At 37.8% G+C, this 1,564-nt stretch overlaps 2 gene segments (V, D, J or C); both read left to right on the top strand.

Annotated features, from left to right (window-relative positions):
• On the top strand, nt 1-435 carry LOC123976062 (the record flags this gene model as incomplete). The annotated part of the segment is given in 1 exon segment: nt 1-435. A coding segment is annotated over 1 exon segment (263 nt), but the record flags the coding sequence as incomplete, so codon positions are not given.
• The window catches only part of LOC123976060, a 16,022-nt gene that overhangs the window by 13,720 nt on the left and 738 nt on the right, over nt 1-1,564 (top strand).

The raw sequence follows: 1,564 nt of genomic DNA on the forward strand, positions 1-1,564 counted from the left end.
TGGCCAACAAGGGCTTCCCCTCAGACTGGAGTCTGGCCTGGAAGGTGGACGGCAGCAGCAGCAGCAGCAGCAGCAGCAGCAGCTGGGAGGAGAGCAGGAGCCCCGGGGTGCTGCAGAAGGACGGCCACTACAGCTGGAGCAGCACCCTGAGGCTCTCTGCAGACCAGTGGAGGAAGGTGGGCTCTGTGACCTGTGAGGCCACCCAGGGCTCCCAGACTCCGCTCTCAGAGACACTGAGGAGAGACCAGTGTTCCCAGTCCTGACCTGACTCACTGGGACTCTGCTACTGGTTTTCCTCTGCTCCTGCTCTCACTCTGCACTCTGGAACTGTCTCTCTCTTTTATTTGACATCTTTCAACAGCAAGATTTACTAGCTTGTTGCACTGTTTCAATATTATTTCAGTGTTTCCAGATAATAAAGACCTTTTCATCCAATCAGCTGTTTTCATGTTTATTATTATCAAAGTGTCTTAATAAATGTTCTCTTGATGGTGTCAGTGACTGTATTACATCCAGAGAAACTCTGAGCTGACACAAATGTTCCCCCATGAAGATTTTTAAATGAATGTGTAACATTATGTAGTGTATTGCCATATATACTATATTTTAGGAGAGTATATATACTCAGCGAAGCTGCTCTACAAAAAGGCACGCTTTGGAAAACGTTTTGTACCCTGCGCTATAAGAGCTTTAAACTCACAGAAAACTCCACTCCTGTGTTATATGTGTAGATATGTGTATATTGTCTATGTGTCTGTACTATGTGTAGTTTGTGTGCAGAATTCATGTTGAAGGTGCTCTTTGTACAGATTTCCTCCACTGAGGAAAATAAAGAATGAATCTGAATGTGTAACATCATGTAGTGTATTGCCATATATCCTGTATATTAGGAGAGAAACCCGCCATTTCAGTTTGATTAGTACAAACCAGCGATGGTAGGAGTTTAAAGGCCATCAGTTCAGTCAGTCTGAAGGACTTCTTGACTGTAAAACTTTTTCTGCTGTTGTCATAACAGATTTGTCTGAAATAATAAACCTTTGGAACAAAACACATGGTAGAAACATTTCAATCATAAATCACATCTGTTTAAACTAAATAGTCATAATATTAACGACTTTAACATTGTAAATGAGACTACGGAATTCTAAAATATTACTTAAATCTTAAAGTCGGTATAGTGTGCACCCCATTATTTCCAAAATGAGTATGTTCAAGTTTCTATGAAAAATTGAGATGAAGTGAAATATATATATATATATATATATATACACACACAATTGTAGTGTTCATGTCTTATACTTCAGATGTTACATTGATTCAAATCATACATATACAATTACTTATTAAATACATTTTTAAAAAGCTGTTTTAATAAAAGTATTAAAAGTATGAATGTTTAGATCAAATCCAAAATATTATGTGATGTAATTAATTAATTTTAAGCTTCTTTTTTGTTTAAAGTGTTGTTATTATTGTCTAAATGTTTTTTTATAAACCTCTGTTTTAGTTTCAGTGCAGCTGTTGAGTCAGATCAGTTCCTCTCCAGCTGAGGGAGGTTTTTGTA

This window comes from Micropterus dolomieu, linkage group LG09, assembly GCF_021292245.1.
Source record: "Micropterus dolomieu isolate WLL.071019.BEF.003 ecotype Adirondacks linkage group LG09, ASM2129224v1, whole genome shotgun sequence".
NCBI lineage: Eukaryota > Metazoa > Chordata > Actinopteri > Centrarchiformes > Centrarchidae > Micropterus > Micropterus dolomieu.